General features: G+C 41.3%; 1 protein-coding gene across 5 annotated transcripts in view; it reads left to right on the top strand.

The window, feature by feature from the left end:
- Nucleotides 1-14,062, top strand: part of LOC149313515 (ADP-ribose glycohydrolase MACROD2-like) — a 1,160,252-nt gene that overhangs the window by 975,225 nt on the left and 170,965 nt on the right. For all 5 annotated transcript variants that reach the window (XM_089519240.1, XM_089519238.1, XM_089519239.1 and 2 more), the window contains exon 9: nt 12,111-12,192. In XM_089519240.1, coding sequence (XP_089375366.1) covers nt 12,111-12,192 — 82 coding nt within the window. The remainder of the gene's footprint in view (nt 1-12,110; nt 12,193-14,062) is intronic.

The following is a 14,062-nucleotide window of genomic DNA, read 5'->3' as shown; positions in this document are numbered from 1 at the left end:
CTATGTATAATAGACCTCCAAGATTCCCAGTAATTAGCTGCCCTGCTGAAGTCTTGCAGACTCAGGACAATGACTTCCTTGACTGAAACAAACAATCTGTGGTATATTCTTATTCTTTTCCTACTGCCTTCCACTTTACCAAGTATTCTGATCTTCTCTACTGAGTCATGTTGTCTTGTGATATGTTCACAATACAGTTTAATCATCTTGAACTCTAAAAACACAGGCCTCATTTATCTCAGACCCATTCATTTGTCTTTTTAGCAGCCCATGCTGGCTGTACAAATCTCTTCCAGAACCACAGTTTAAATAAGTTGATTTTCTTTCTGTAAGCTTTCACAGCCTCTCACAGAAATTAGCAGTATTAAGACCTGGATGATTCTGACTTTAGTATTTAAAAATATATAAAATGCTGTTATTCTTCTGAATTTTTTTGGTGCACTTCATTAGACAGCATATATCTGTAATATGACTTTAGTGTCCCTTCCTTTTAGTACCTCTCAGACTGAACTCAGCTTGGATAGCTTGCATTTTTTTATTTCATTTTTAGCATCACTTTGTTTGTATGATTAATGCAATGGTTCAGCTTTCACAACTGTACATAGAATTTGAAAATACTATGGGATGGAAGATTCTGGCCTTGGTATTTAATAACATGTTTTTATATTTGAGGATCTTTATATTATATATATAAAATAAATAGTCAGAATAGTATACCTTGCACCTGGGTTTGGATTAGATGACTTTCCTAATCCATGGTTTCTCACGTAATGGTACCATGGACACATGGCTGAAGTGACTCCTTGAACACAGACCGTTAGACTAGAAGAGACTGTAGATTCACCCTTCATTAATACTGCAGTGGCTAGAGCTAGGTTTTAAATCACTCAGCTTTGAAGGAAGAGATCTGGGTTAAAAGGTTCAGATCATAGTCAATGTCAAATGTTCTTTTATTTCCAAATCTAAAGCACTGGGAAAGTCCATTGTTAATTAAATCCCTCCCTTTACAAAGTCATCTTTTCTTGTTGTGCAGTCTGCTGTCCAGTAATTGACAATAATTGAGGGGTAGAGTCTCCAATGAATAGGACATTTTGTTGCAATGTGTCATTAAAATATTTGAAGTTCTAAGATGCTTAATAATTTAGCTTGTCACATGTTATAAACATAAAGGGATGCCTACATTTAGAAAACATCAGAACTGACCTGGGGCCTATTAAAGTCAATCAACAGACTCCCTTTTGCATCAGTGAGCGTTGAACCCAAACAACTATAAATGTGGTAAATATGAAGGATACAGCAACTTTCTGGGTTTAGCAATTATGTGTTGATGAGTGCAATTACTAATAAGGTTTATATTTTTTTAAAAGCTCCCATTCTCTGGAACCTATTGGAGGGGTTCTATAAACAACATGTGCAGTGTTCTGACACAGGACTTCTTCACAGGTCTATTATTGTGGGAGAGGGAGAAGAAATAGTACATAAAATATATGTCTTAATGCTTCAAGAGCTGAAAAGCCCTGCATTATGCTTAGTTAATATGTAATGTTATTGATAAGAAGGCATAATATCCAGTGATCAGATCTCTTTTAATCATAGCAAGGAGAGAGATTATTGGCACAGAAGAACAAGAGCCATAATTTTTTAATATCAGTGGAAGGAATTTGTGGGATACTGTATGGTGAGGGAAGAAATGAAGCCACGTGTTAAAGGGAGTATAATGTTGAAAGTTGATTTTGAAGTAGTTGGTTCAGGGCTCCCAGTGAGTTGCTGTTGTGGCTGCATTTCATTTATTTATGTTTGCAACTGTTTTATACTTCTCAAAGGTATTAAATAGTTACATTACTTACTGAGAAAGAACCTTTGCCTGCAAGAGCATGAGGCAGGGCATGAGCCATCACTTGAATCATGTGATACTTCTACTTCCTACAAGGCAGCATTTCTGCAAATTTAAATGTTACTGTTGAACTGCGAAAGTAGTGACATTATTCCTCAACTAGTTATTGAGAAAGAACTGATTGCAAGTTGCTTGTTTTATGACCAGTTATTTCCAAGCTCTGGTAAACAACAGTTGTCAGGAGCCATGGTTAGCAATCTGGAGAGGACTGGCAGAGTCAGGAACCTGGAAGTAACAAATAGTTGTGTTCAGCAGAATAAAGGCATGAACCAACAGAAATTTGGATGAAAAGAAAATTTGGGAACTATAAAGCCCCCCAGAGCTCGAGCAAATGTGTCGTACCACACAGGAGAATGCTGCCAATGCTGCTGGGAGTCACCAAGTCATTCCCCAGTCATTCCTGGCAGCCGATTTTGAAGAACAGTTCAAAATTGTCCTTCAAAATCACTTCCATGGAATGGCTGGGGAATGGCTTGGGGGGACTCCTGGTGGCATTGGTGGTGTTCTTCCATGTGGTAACACATGTTTCCCCCTCGTTCCATTCCATTCTGTTCCCGTGCCTCCGGACACCGTGCGATAAGCTTACCAGTTTGACACCACTTTAACTGCCATGGCTCAGTGTTGTGGTATTATGGAAATTATAGTTTGTTCTGACACCAGAGCTCTCTGACAGAAAAGGCTAAATGTCTCACGAAACTTTCAGTTTCACAAAACACTGCATTATTTCTGCAGCGTGAATGCACTGTTAGTGAGCTGTTTCTCCCTTCCCCATTGTGAGATAGCTTAGTAGACTTTGAACTCCATTGCAAGGTACTGGGGTCCTGCCAAACTCACATGGGTATCACTAGGAATGGAATAGGAACCAATCTCCTTCTTGCTCACTCATGAGCTTCCACTTGCCCCCATGAGCTTCCTTGACTTTCTACTACTAATTTTGATGAGAGGAAAAGAAGGAAGGAAGGAAGGAAGGAAGGAAGGAAGGAAGGAAGAGCTGGATGTCCCCCACTCTCCCTACAGTGTCCTAAGCACTCACCTCCCCCCACCCAACAAGCCCCCCAAGACATGCCCACCTCCTATTGCATCCTCCTGCCTGTCTCACCAACCCTCCCCAAATCAGGACAAGGGAAAGAAAAGAAGGAGAAGGAGAAAAACTGAGTAGAAATGGGATGCAGTCCACCCATATCCCAAACACTCCCTTTCCCTCATGAACCTGACCCTTCCACAACCATGCCCCAATCCCAGAAACCCACCAAGCTTGCTCCCTCTAACCTCTCCGTTCCCTTACCTGGGCATGCCTGTAAAAGCTGGCTACCTCTCACAGTATGACCTGCACACGCTGAATGTCCAGCCACCATGCTGGATAGCAGTGCTCCAAACATCAGGGTGGGATGAGCTAACTACTGTCTTGCCTTGCCTTGCCTTGCCTTGCCTTGCCTTGCCTTGCCTTGCCTTGCCTTGCCTTGCCTTGCCTTGCCTTGCCTTGCCTTGCCTTGCCTTGCCTTGCCTTGCCTTGCCTTGCCTTGCCTTGCCTTCCTGTTGAATGCATCCATTTGCTCTGTCAGCTCCTCTGGCAAGGAGCAATACAGTCCTCCCTCCATATTTGCGGCTTTGATATTTGTGGATTTGATTATTCATGGATTTGATTAATATGTTCCCTCTAGGTATATCTAGGTCCTCCAGTGCAATTCTATGATCAACTTTAAGTAAAGGTTCCACTGAAAGACCTAGAGATTCCTAGAGAGGACACTCTACTAGGCATTTGTAGCTCCTCTAGTGCAGTTCTATGGTCATTGTCTGTCAAGCGTTGACCACAGAGTTTCACTGTAGGACCCAGAGATTCCTAGAGAGGCATCCTCTCATGTAAAAACATGGTGTTTTTATTATTTGCGGTTTTCCCATATTCACGGGGTCTTGTGCCCCTAACCCTAGCGAATATGGAGGAACAAGTGTATTTCTGTATGGGTGTTTGGAAGTTAATTACTTTAGATGTTACAGTGGAAGGAAGATCTAGCCACAGGCTTCATCCCATGCACTTATCATTTATAGAATCACTTTTGGTATTGGATCCTGGCTCTGTCAGCAGGAGAGCTAAGCAGAGCATTCTGCTTTATATGTTGTTGAGAACACAGGCCTTGCTGGATCAGACCAAAGGCCTATCTAGTGCAACATTCTTTTCTCATAGTTATTAAGCAGTACAAGAAAGCAACTGAATCCTCCCACTTGGGCTCTCCAACAATTGGTAGGCAGAGCCACACTGACTCTGGTACTGGAGGAATCACTCAACTATACAATAATGATCATATTACTTACTAGTAGATGTTGATAGCCCTGTTCGCCACAATTTTTTCTAGCTTCCTTTTAAATCTGTCCAAATGGGCAGTAATGAAGACAGGCCTTGCAGGGTTGAAGCTCCATGGTATTCTTATTTACAGGAACAAAGTCATAATCTGCCATCTCCATTCCTGCTTCCTGTCTTTGCTCTCTCTCACCTTCACTGCAGTCCTCATGGTAGCTTCGGGCTTGGGGAGGGAGGTGTAGAGCTATTCCTGTTGTAATGTGAAGTGGCTTTGAATCTTGTGAAATGACAATTATGACTCCTTTGCTTTAAAAAGATCTGCTCCTGGTGAAAATCAAAATTTCTGGAGTTTCTCAAATTGGAGTAATCCAACTGCCTGGACTTGGATTCTTTCTTTGGGAGCATTGCTATGGGACTGTCATGATGAGTTCCTGCCCGTCAAAATACACCACTACATCACTGGTTGGTGACCAGGTTGACCTGGTATAAACACAAAAATCAGGCATTGCCCTATGCAGTTTAAGGCTAAAAGCACCAGTATTCTTACACCCCATCCCTTAGTGTTCAAATGGGGAAACTGAGAGGTATATGATACAAAGCTGCCATATGCATGTTTGTTCTCTGGGGAAAGCTGTCTCTCCAGATCTTTGTGTTGTAATCTTCGACAATACTATGAAGGGCTTTCCTCCTAGGATTCTCTCAATCAGGGATGCGGAATGTTTGGCCCTACAGACATTGTTGGATGTCAGTTCCCATAAACAGTGAAGGATTATGGGGCTCGTAGTTCAACAACAACAGGAAGGCCCCACATTTCTCATTTCTCTTTTAAACCTTCCTTTAGCTAAGAAAGAAAAATATTGACATTTCCTAATGAAATAGTGTGTGTGACGGGGTAGAAATCTGCTTGTTCATTTACCCATCACTCATTGTTTTCAGGGAATAACCTTGGATACTAGCTGCACACCACAAAAATCCAGTCTTTTGGGGCCATTGTGCCTGTTTCAATTTTACTGGATTTAAAGATCTCACTCGGGAAATGGTCCATCTCAAAATATATTCTCCCCATCCTGCTAGGCAGAGCCTTGAAAACCATCAATGCTTGTGGCAGGGCGGGGTGGGGTGGGGAGGTGCCTGGTTACAAAAACCAGTCTTAAATGGACCCCATGAATTACGAAAGGCCCCAAAGAAGAAAAAGATCAATATGATCCGCAGCCTGGAGCTGTGAAGCTGCCTTGTAAGTGAAAAGCTAATGCAATTGAACTTTCTTTCTTCCTCTGCTGCTGTGCTCTTTGCTTATGGCCTCTTTGATCTGCCTATTCATAGCCGTGAAGCAAGCAAAATTTAATCAAGCCTGCGGGGTGGGGGTGGGACGGGGAGGAGAAGAAATGCTGTCAGTGCTGAGCTCCAAAAACACGGCTGTCAATCAGGGGATGAGTCATACTGCCTTCATGTTTTAGCCCCTTTAAGCTTCTTCCTCAGTTGACTGGTTTCTCTTCTCCTTGGCTATGGAGGAAGAACCAGAGACTGTAGCTGGACACTCGCTGGCTTGTTGATGAGCCCGGTCAGATTAGTGTCTCCATATTCCTTGCTCTCTCCTCTGTTAAAGAGGAAAGCATGAAATGTCTAATCAACTTGGCATTTCAAAAACTCAAGAGAGGGAAGATTTGCTCACTAGAATAAGAAGCGTATGACAAAGGCCAGCCACAGGGGTCCTGTAGGGCTTTTGTAAGTTAGCATCCAAGTGAACCCTCTTCTCGCTGCCTCTGCCTTTAGGAGTTTTTTACTTGGGACTGAAGCCGTGAAGAAAAGAAGCACTTTCCATGGACACTAAATTCAACTTATTTTATCTGGGTTTCTTGGATAAAATATTTCCTGACTGGCAAGATGCTGGAATATAGTTTAATTTCAATTTACTATCTGCCAACACATGCCATTCAATCAGATAAACACAGGATCTGAGCTGTCATCACAGCACTTTATGCATGCTTAAAAATAGGACTCTTTTTTCACACATTTGGAAGGAGTTGACTCACATATAGATTATATATTCAGGGGCCACTTAAAAAGTTTCATGGGGCTGGAAATCTCTTTAGTTTCTGGAAAGTTTCCTTATCGTGAAATCAAGCAAGCTTGAAAAAGCTGCTGTCGAAGCACAGCATGTGTGCATACAACATGGTACATAAATACAGCTTGTTGTGGGCCTGTCTGTTTACTTTGTTTATGAAATGTTGGAGTTCCAATGAATTCAGCAGTAAAATTCCCATTAAGCAAGTAGCTCATGTATGATTAAGAAATAAAAACATGAAGAAAACAAAATGTTGGTAATAAAAGAAATTGCTGCCCTGGGGAAAGAGTGATAAATGTAGCTGTCAGACCTAGTCTCCAATGCTCTGTCTTTCTACAATGTGGGTATGTGTGTGTGGGGGGGGGGGGTGAGAGATGTGACAAGTGCAGCACATATGAATACAGAGAGGAGTAACATTAATATGAAAATGTTGGATCTCAAGCCAGGTGGGAATCTCAGGTGAAAGAACCTCTTTGGAAAGTGTGTGTGTGTGCATGTATGCACACATTCTCATTTTTCTGACTAGGATTGCAACCACACTGCCAAAATAAAGCAATCTGGCACCACTTTAACTTCCATGTCTCAATGCTATGGAATTCTAGGATTTGTAATTTGGTGGAACACCAGCGCTCACTGACAGGAAAGGCTAAATGTATCTCACAAAACTCCAAATCCCAGAATTCCACAACATTGAACTATGACAGTTAAAGTGGTGGCAGACTGCTTTATTTTTGCAGTGTGGCAGCAGCCTTTCTTAGAAGAAATATGAGTGGCATACCCTGAGCAACTGTGATTGATGCCTAATTGTGTGTATTTGCCCTCGGGTCATATTCGACTTATGATGACCCATGAATTTCACAGGGCTTTCTTATCAGCAAGAAATCCTCAGAGCTGGTTTTTCCAGTTCCTTACTCTGAAAAACACCCTACAGCACCTGGTATTTGTTGGAGGGCTTCTATCCAGGTACTGAGCAGGACTAACGCTGCTTAGCTTCCAAGATCTGACAGACTCTGATGCCTTTCGGGTATTTAGGCCTAATTATGTTTAATTACTGATGTTTAATTATCATTGCATCAACAGAGGACATCCCATAGTCTCAGATTTTGCCCTTGAAATATCCAGGTCTGGGACTGTGGTTAGGATCCTATTGGTTCACTCTGCTTGTGAGGCAGTTCTACTGGTGTCACATAGTGGTAAGACGGAAAGGCTGACAGAATCTGCTAACTCCAGGTAGCCTGTTTCTCCAGTGCCTGACTTCCTTGATGGCTACTGCACTCTTGGATCTTTGCTTACTGCTGCCACCATGTCAGTGTTGTGTGGCAACAGGATTCCATCCATTACTTGAAATGGATTAAGTGCGTCTTAGCAGGGGGAGTAAGAGTGAATATCCAACATAGCATAGCATAGTCATCCTGCTTCGCTGTAACAAGTAATGTTTATATTTGCCATTTTATCCTTATTTTAGCAAAGCACATGGAGGCATTTTAACCCTCACCACCACCAAATTCTTACCTTTTTTTTATAGCTACCCTCCCCCATTTCCACATAGGAACAAAAGTGTAATATGAAAATCATGAGCAACAGAATTGGCTACACAGACATAGGTTTTTATAGCACTTAATTTGAGAGTTTTGTAACAAATTATACAGCAAATTACTTCAAAATGCTGTGAGTTGGCATAAATGAAGAGGAAAGAGCCCAGGTCCATCCAGATGGGTTTCACGTTCAGGATCTCATCAGCAGCCCTTGTAGTGGATCCATATTGTCTAGCATATATTGTCATTTACTCTTGGCATCTCCAGGAAGGGTGGAGTGGTAAGAAGCAATGTAGTACCATCCTAAAGCAGGGCTAGAAGGAAAATGCTGGAGTGAGTGAGAATGCATGGCATGTGGACAGGAAGACGAGGCATCCTCCTTTTCCCAGACATGTCCCACATTTCAATTGGAAGGAATTCCAAAATGTCCTTCATTTTCAGCATGTTTGACCCCCAATGCAGATCATTTTTAACACACACACACACACACACACACACACACCAAAAGAGAAAACCAGAGTTGGGAAGGATGATTTTAATGGAGATAAGTTCATCAGAAAAATAACGTTGAGTACATAATAAAATACAGTACAGTCAGCCCTCTGTATCCACAGATTCTTTATCCATGGATCAAGCACCCACCATTTGAAAATACTAATATATCTATATCTATATATCTATTCCCAAAAGCAACCCTTGTTTTTGTTATTTTATATAAGGGACACCATTTTACTGTGCCATTGTATTTAATGGGATGTGAGCATCCATGGATTATCCATGGAGGGTCCTGGAATCAAACCCCAGTGGATACCAAGGGTCCACTGTATATATAATGTAGCTGTAAATAAACCATAAGAAATTAATTGCATTCATATGGGAGTTTTTATTTTGTAATGTCCCGCATTTTTCTTGAATATCCTACATTTTGTGGTTGTGGCATCTGGCCATCATGCATGTGGATAGGACAGTGTGTGTGTGTCCTGCATCGCACTGCATAGAGTCACTATGGATGGGGTTCATTTGAGAAGCCACCTATTGACCAGCAAGTCCACAGAGTGATGGGATGTGCTGAAGTTTCATATAATGCTTGCAGCTCACAACATGTTGGCTACAGATTCTTTTTGTGGTCATAACTAGTTATGCACTGTATTTCTAGTAGTATTTAAGCGATGCCAAGTATTGGAAAGCTTGGGAAGTAGCAGAATGCTCCACAGTAGGATTCAGCAGGGAATTTTATAACTCCCCCTCATTTCCTCTCCAGGAAGTCTCAGAAGATGGCAGCTCTAAAGTGTGGCCCACCCGCTCATCTTGTTCAGTTCCTTGCCTACCTCAACACTTACAAATTATAGCACAGATGTAGAGTTAAATCTGAAACACTTCCCCCCCCCCCCCGCTTTCTTTTCTTTTTTTCTCTTCTGATGAATCTTTTGAATAAAACTTTTTTGACAGGAAATAGCTTGCCAGGAATCCTTGCTAAGAACTAGTAGCTGTGCATTGTTTGTGTCTTTTACGCAGTGGCTTTCCTTGACTTTCTCTTCTGTATGAACTGTTTTGTTTACTGTTTTTGCTGCCTGCCATCTGGCTGACTTGTGCTGCTCTTTTTTGTTTCTATTCCGGCATCTCTAGATTAAGAGTAGGTAGGCTTGTGTAAATAATGATGCTATGAAAGGTTTTCGAAAGTCTTTCAAACAGAGTAAGGATTCCTGCAGAAACATTTCCTACATGGAAAGTTCATTGCTTTAACCCTTTGTATCCCTGGCAGATATTTGACTAATGCCTTATCTGCTAAATACTAGATTGCAATAACCAAATAGATTGATATCTTTCCCTCACTTGCTCCAAAGAGAAGGCAAAATTGCAAGAGCAGGTGACTCTTAACAATGAATTGATTTTACAAATGCAAGTCTAGTTTTTTTATCTATTTAAAAATGTCACCCATCTCAATCACAAAGTTTACAATTGACGTTTTACTGTTAGAATCTGAAGGGGAGAAACTAGAATATAAAGAAGATCTCCTCTAATTTTCTTACCCTCAATTAATCTTTTTACTGAGGCCTGAAAAAATGTCAGCCACCATGAGATTTTTTTTTGCCCCAAAGGGAAGACCAACATTTGGGTGCATGCACTTAACACCAAATGTCAGAAAGGAGTGAGGACTGATGTGTGAAGTCCAAAGGTTCATGAACAGCAGCTGTTTAATGAAATGGGGATTTAATCATAATTTGTACTCCTTGTTTATTACTGTGAGGCTTGTTCTCCTTTCTCTCACTACTTTTCAACCGGGTATGAGGTTCTGTCCAAATGTGCAGTGCCATCAAACATGACGACTAGTACACACCTCATTGCAGTCATCAAGAGTGAGGGCTCTCTAATGTGAGGGCTTTCTTCTGTCCCACCTGTGTGACTACCAGCTGTGGGGACCTCCTATAGTACATCTACACTGTAGGAATAATGCAGTTCAACACAACTTTGTCATGGCTCCATCCTACAGAATCCTGGGATTTGTAATTTTGAAAGGCACCTGCACTCTTTGGCAGAGAAGGCTAAAGACCTTCTAAAAATACAAATCCCAATATTCCATAGGCTGGAGCTAAAGCACTTAACATGGTATCAAACTGCATTATTTCTACAACATAGATGCACCCCAGATGCCTTAAAGGTTCCCATGTGAGATATTATGCTGCTTCTATCCTCACTAGACACCACACCTCTTTATTCACTGCTGTCCCCACAGGCACTACATCTGACCCTAATCTTTATAGACTACTAGTATTCCCAGTTTATAGAATACTAGTATTCCCAGAGACCAAAAGCATATGATACAAAAGCAATACTTTATTAACAAAAGTTTAACATAGCAAAATATATTCCTAGTTTAATACCTTTAAAACAAATATTTTAGTCTCACTCACACTCTTCTCCTAGCCAACTCAGGTCCAAAACATACTGCAGAAATAATCCAGTTTGAGACTGCTCGCTTTAACCACCCTGGCTGCCAGGGCAGTTAAAGTGGTCTCAAACTGGATTATTTCTGCAGTGTGCTTTGGACCTTTGACTCTTAGGTCCTGTCTACACTGGCCCAATAAAATGCCCCCCCCCCATCCTCAGTAGAGAGCCTGGATGACACATGGCCAAAACGCCAGTTCTGGTGTCAACAGAATGGATGATGGCCAGCCTATTTGGCACCCTTAACGTGAAGTGACCCACTGGCACAGTGGACCAACCGGGTAACTGAGCAAGACACATATGTGATCAGTCACCCAGTGTCTGAACGGAGGGCCTTTGCAACAGGGAAAAGTTGGGGCAACTCTGGAATCAGAATACTCTAGGCTGCTCTATGTCAGCTCAGACAAGACCTTAAACACCTTAATTCCTTAACCTGATTGAATGCTTCAGCCCTAATCCTCACTCTTTCACTGTCTTCACCACAACCAACTCTCTAAATTGCTTAACATTCCATCTTCTTATCCACTCCCACCAGCTGCTTATCCTATTACCATAATATCCAATACAGAAAGCATCAATTTTTCATGTAAAGTCCATGATGTCACATACCTCTCTGTAATCATAAACCAAGTGGATCTTACAGGGAGTGAGGGCAGGACTGGATCTGGAAAAGAATGACCTGCAACCTTGGCAACCTAGTGTATTCTTGGCAAGAAGGGATTTAGGGCCCTTTCACTGTATACAATTATAGTGCTACAATTCCCCTTTTACCACCATGGTTCTGTCCTATGGAGTCCTAGATTTTGTAGTTTGTTGAGAAATTGGAGCTCTCTGGCTGAGAATTGTAAATCTCCCTGCCTACACTACAAATTCCAGTGTTCCATAGAATGGAGCAATGGCCATTCAAGTGGAATAATAGCTCTACAGTTGCATAATGTCAAAGGACCCTTAGATTGAGAATGTCCTCATCTTTAACAGTCCTCATTCATCCTGCCCAAAGTAGAGCAATTTTGCCAAAAAAATTGGGGAAAGACTTCAGAGTTCAGATATTCAAAGCTGGTAGAAGCCCAGCCAAGAAGAGCTGCAGCTGTAATTACTGCCAATGGTGTTTCTACAAAGTATTGGCTCAGGATGGATGGATAGTTCACTGTTTTCTTTTCTGCTAACAGTGTAAATAATGCATTTTCTGGATCTGTGGATAATACAGTGTGTGTGTATGCAGGGGGTGAATGGCCGACTGATATATTGAGAACATATGCCAAACAAACAAACAAAATCCTCACCTTGTAATATAAAATTATAGCTTGGTAAATATTTGTAGTCCAAAGACAACAAACGTGTTGCTTAGTAAATTTTCCTTCTTTTTTCATACAGATGGATCGTGTTATTTTTTGTGTGTTTTTGGAGGTTGATTACAAAATCTACAAGAAGAAAATGAATGAGTTCTTTCCCACGGGTATGTATGTTGATTTCTTCTATGAAAAATAAATGTTTTCTGTTCTAGATATTGTTCATGCACTGATACAGAAATGTATGTGTGCATTTTACACATGCATTTTAATTATCCGTGTGTCGTATTTCTGAATAACTACTCTTTTAAATGCTTGGTGTGTATAACATGTAAAGATCACATAAATGTAGGTGTGTAGTCATCATACAGTCAAATCAGAATGATCTCACTTTATACTTGTCGAGAGCCAATATTAAATATTTAATAGAAATGTGTTTCCTTCTTCAAATATTTGTTGCACACACTCTCACTAACTATTTTTAGGGTTGCATATGGGAAGTTACCGTCAAGAGCTATGGGTAGAATCAATTTTAATTTTGTCAAAAGCGATAGTGAACATATTTCTTCCTTACCATCCCCATCAAAAAGCCCAGCTGTCACATCTCCTGCCCACGCCTTCCCTCTGCTGAAGTCATGCTAGGGGCCACTTAGACATTTATAGAGAGTAGCCTAATTGTTCCTGGGAGGCATGGCTACTTGGAGGAGGAAACACCTGGCTGTGCTGCTTCTCTATGTACACCTGCTGTTTTTCAGAAGTGATTTATGTGAACGCTTACTAAACTCATGACTAAGAGATGCTGATTGCATCAGCTGTATGCACACAACTTTAAAATACTGGGAGCCTCCACAGTTTTTTCTGGTTCTTTTTAAGAATCCCTCCAAAATAATTTTAATCCCTCTTGGATGCAATGGGAGGATGACAGATTTCAGAGGGATTATGCATAATTCGCCTTGTGGCTGAGAGCTAAGGTCTTATCCCAAGTGGGTCTGTATTTCCCATGCTTCCCCTTGATCTTACTTATTACATCTAGAAAATTATCTCACATCAGCTTGGATCCCAGCTGCTGCTGCTGCTGTTGTTGTTGTTGTTAACTGCTCTCAATTCACTCTCAACCCCTGGTGTGAATGAGACAACTCCAAGACCCCTTGTCCTCCACTGCTCTGCTTAGTTCCTGCACACCCATACCCATTACCTCCCTAATAGAGTCCATCCATTGCCTTCCTCTCTTTCTGCTTCCCTCCACCCTTCCTAGCATTATTGTGTTATCCAATGCATCATGCTGTCTCATGATGTGTCTGAAGTACAACAGCCTAAGTTTTGTCATCTTGGCTCCCAGGGAGATTTCTGGCTTGATCTGATCTAGGGTCCATTTGTTTGTCTTTTTGGCTGACCACAGGATTTCTCAGCACTCCTCTCCAGCACCTCATCTCAGAATGAACTGATTATTCTCCCATCTTTCTTAACTGTCCAGCTGAATTCCCTGTGAAAAAAAGAAGCTGAATTTGTCCCTGCAGAGAAATGAGCCACCATGAGGCAGCACTCCTTACACTACATGGAAATATCATATTCCATTATGCATTGCACTCTTCTCCATTTTTTTACTTCCTTGCATATAATTAAATATTGGGGTCTGTTTCTGCTTCTCACTCCTGATCTATTAAAAAAATTATCCAACAAGTGAAAATGACCAGTCTACTCAACTATGCCCTTGTTCTCATCTCAGCACAGTACAGTTGGCCCTTCTTATACACAGATTTTTTATACACGGATTCAAGCATACACAGTTTGAAAATGTTCAGAAAAAGTATCAATTTCAAATATCAAACCTTGATTTTCCATTTTTTATAAGGGACACCATTTTGCTATGTCATTATATTTAATGGGACTTGAGCATCCATGGATTTTGTTATCCATGGAGGATCTTGGAACCAAACCCCAGCATATAACAAGGGTCCACTGTAGTCCATAACCAGGAAGAGGGACATGGGCAGTGCTGGCAGAGGTTTCCTGTACCCTTGGACCTGCATCACAGAA

This window comes from Sceloporus occidentalis, unplaced genomic scaffold, assembly GCF_023333645.1.
Source record: "Sceloporus occidentalis isolate IW3139 unplaced genomic scaffold, rSceOcc1.0.p SCAF_4, whole genome shotgun sequence".
NCBI lineage: Eukaryota > Metazoa > Chordata > Lepidosauria > Squamata > Phrynosomatidae > Sceloporus > Sceloporus occidentalis.
Note: the sequence above shows the minus strand (reverse complement) of the source record. Positions and strands in the feature narration are given on the sequence as shown.